This window comes from Quercus robur, chromosome 6 (genome assembly GCF_932294415.1).
Source record: "Quercus robur chromosome 6, dhQueRobu3.1, whole genome shotgun sequence".
Lineage (NCBI taxonomy): Eukaryota > Viridiplantae > Streptophyta > Magnoliopsida > Fagales > Fagaceae > Quercus > Quercus robur.
Genome location: NC_065539.1, coordinates 7,003,232 through 7,006,107, shown reverse-complemented (window position 1 = coordinate 7,006,107; position 2,876 = coordinate 7,003,232). Strand labels below are relative to the sequence as shown.

Genomic DNA, 2,876 nt, shown 5'->3' with positions numbered 1-2,876 from the left:
CTTCATTGAACAAAATGCAGAGTGCAAAATAGAGTTGTTTACGTTCTTTTAACACGCTTAAGACTACCTTCAGTTGACTAAAAAAAAAGACTACCTCTAGTAAACAATACTGTCTTTCAATTAGTGCTGAAACCTGGAAATCGATCTCAAGTGCAATCCTGATCATGATGATTCATGGAAGTAAGTTTATTCAACTACTAGTTTATCTCATCACTGGGCTTCAATGCATGGAGTTCAGTTTGAGTGGCGCGATTCGGTGCATGGACAGTGAGCGTGATGCTCTTCTCACGTTTAAAGGAGGCTTTAGGAGTGGTTTAGACCGCTTCTCTTCATGGAAGGCCGAAGAAGATTGTTGCAAATGGAGAGGAGTTGGATGTGACAACGTAACAGGTCATGTGACCAAACTTGATCTCCACAGTCCAGACCCATCCGACAAATTGCAAGGTGAGATTAGTCAATCTTTGCTTCATCTACCAAATGTGAGATACCTAGACTTGAGTCAAAATAATTTCAACAATATTCCAATTCCAGAATTTATTGGCTCTCTTCAGTATATTGAATATCTCAACCTATCTAATGCCAATTTTCGAGGACCCATTCCTAGTAGTCTTGGAAACCTCTCACACTTGGAGTATCTGGATTTGAGTGGAAATGGCTTTTCTTTAAAAGCCAAAAATCTCAATTGGGTTTATGGTCTTTCTTTTTTGAAAGTTCTTGATCTGAGTGGTGTTGATCTTAGCAGTGCAGAGGATTGGCTTGATGCAATAAATATGCTAAGCTCTCTGGTAGAATTACATTTATTTTATTGTAAACTTCACAAGCTTCCTCAATATTTGCATCACGTGAATTTTACCTCTCTTAAAATCCTTGATCTCTCGGATAATAATTTCAATTCTCCAATACCAGATTGGTTGTTTGAAATTGGCCATAGTGTGGTTTACCTTAATCTTTCAATATGTCAGTTACAAGGTTTGATCCCAGACGCTTTTGGGAACATGACTTCTCTCACCTACCTTGATCTCTCAAAGAATAATCTCAAAGGTCCAATACCATTAACTTTAGGCCTGTTTCAAAAAGAAATCCAGCTTAACAAATCTTCATCACTGAGAGAGTTGTATCTTTCCGACAATCAATTGAACGGGTCCTTAGAGCAAAGTCTTGTACAACTCTCTCAACTGGTTGCCTTGAATGTGGCTAGGAATTACTTGGAGGGTAACATCACGGAAGCTCACTTAAAAAATTTCAGTAGTCTGCGGTTGTTAGATCTTTCTTCAAACCAGTTGGTGTTGAATGTGAGTTCAAGCTGGATTCCACCCTTTCAACTTGAAACCATTGGGTTGGGTTCTTGCCTACTAGGCCCAAAATTTCCACAGTGGCTTAGATCACAAAACAATTATTCTTCCATTAATATCTCTTATGCCAGTATTGTGGATGTCGTGCCAGATTGGTTTTGGAACCTTTCTTCCAGGGTCAAGCATATGGATTTGTCTTTCAATGAGCTCAAAGGAAATGTGCCAGATTTTTCATCGCAACTCCAACTTTCACTACTGGATTTGAGTCACAATTACTTTAGGAGTCGCCTGCCTCGTTTCTCCGTCAGCTTGAGAATATTGGCTCTAGCAGAAAATTCATTTTTTGGATCAATTTCGCACTTATGTGGAATATTGTCTGTAGATAACTCTATAGGTTATTTGGATTTATCTTCAAATAATTTATCAGGAAAGATTCCAGACTGTTGGGAATATGGGCAGAATTTGGTCATTCTAAACTTAGCTAATAACAATCTTTCTGGACAAATTCCTAACTCAATTTGTCACTTAATAAATCTGAAGACCCTGCGATTGGACAACAACAGTCTTTCTGGAGAAGTGACTTCATCGTTGAAAAATTGCTTTGCCTTGAGAGTTCTAGGCCTTGCCCACAACAAGTTATCGGGTAACGTATTGGAATTGATTAGTGAAAATTTACAATACTTGATGATTCTTGAATTGCGATATAATACATTCAGTGGACATATTCCCTTGCAGATGTGCCGACTAAAAAATTTGAAAATTTTAGATCTTGCTTCAAATAATTTATCTGGAACCATTCCAAGATGTGTCTTTGATGGCATGACTTCCTTTGAGGAAACCCTTTCCTTAGTCTATTATCCTTACACAACCTATTCTGAAGGTATCAAACTCACAGTCAAATCTAAGGAGCTAGTATACAGCACTATTCTTAGACTTGTAAAATTACTTGACCTATCTTCCAATAACTTATCGGGAGAAATTCCTACGGAAGTTACGAGCCTTGTTGGATTGCAAGGTTTGAATTTGTCAAGAAATCATCTGGTTGGACCTATCCCACCAAACACTGGTAAAATGGAAAGTTTAGAGGCTCTTGATTTATCAAGGAATCACCTTTCATGCACAATGCCAGCTAGCATGTCAAGTCTAACCTTCCTCTCTCACTTGGACGTGTCACATAACAACTTGTCAGGAGAAATTCCACATTCTACCCAACTCCAAGCATTGAATTACTCATCCTTCATGGGGAATCCTCAACTTTGTGGGTTTCCGTTGTCAAAGATATGCTCGAGGGATGAATTATTCGAAGATTCACATTGTAGCAATGAAATGGGAGATGAAGAAAATCATGGCATTCAAAAAGAAGGGCATGATGGCTTCAAAATACCTTCATTTTATTTAAGCAGCGGACTCGGATTTATTACAGGATTTTGGGGATTATGGGGCTCTTTAATACTGAACAGATCTTGGAGACATTCTTATTTCCGCTTCCTGGGCAACATGTCTGACAAAATTTATGTGACAGTAGTAGTCGGTGCCGCCAAATTGCAGAGGAAGTTTCAACGCCAACAAACTCCTCCCAAGTAA

At 38.6% G+C, this 2,876-nt stretch overlaps 1 protein-coding gene across 1 annotated transcript; it reads left to right on the top strand.

The window, feature by feature from the left end:
* The first annotated feature begins 227 nt into the window (after window positions 1-227).
* Window positions 228-2,876, top strand: LOC126689799 (receptor-like protein EIX2). Its single transcript, XM_050384978.1, has one exon. The coding sequence runs from the start codon at window positions 228-230 to the stop codon at window positions 2,874-2,876; it is 2,649 nt and encodes an 882-aa protein (XP_050240935.1).

What these genes read in the sequence shown, in the direction of transcription:
- LOC126689799 (XM_050384978.1), top strand. Translation starts at nt 228, where the DNA reads ATGGAGTTCAGTTTGAGTGGCGCGATTCGGTGCATGGACAGTGAGCGT.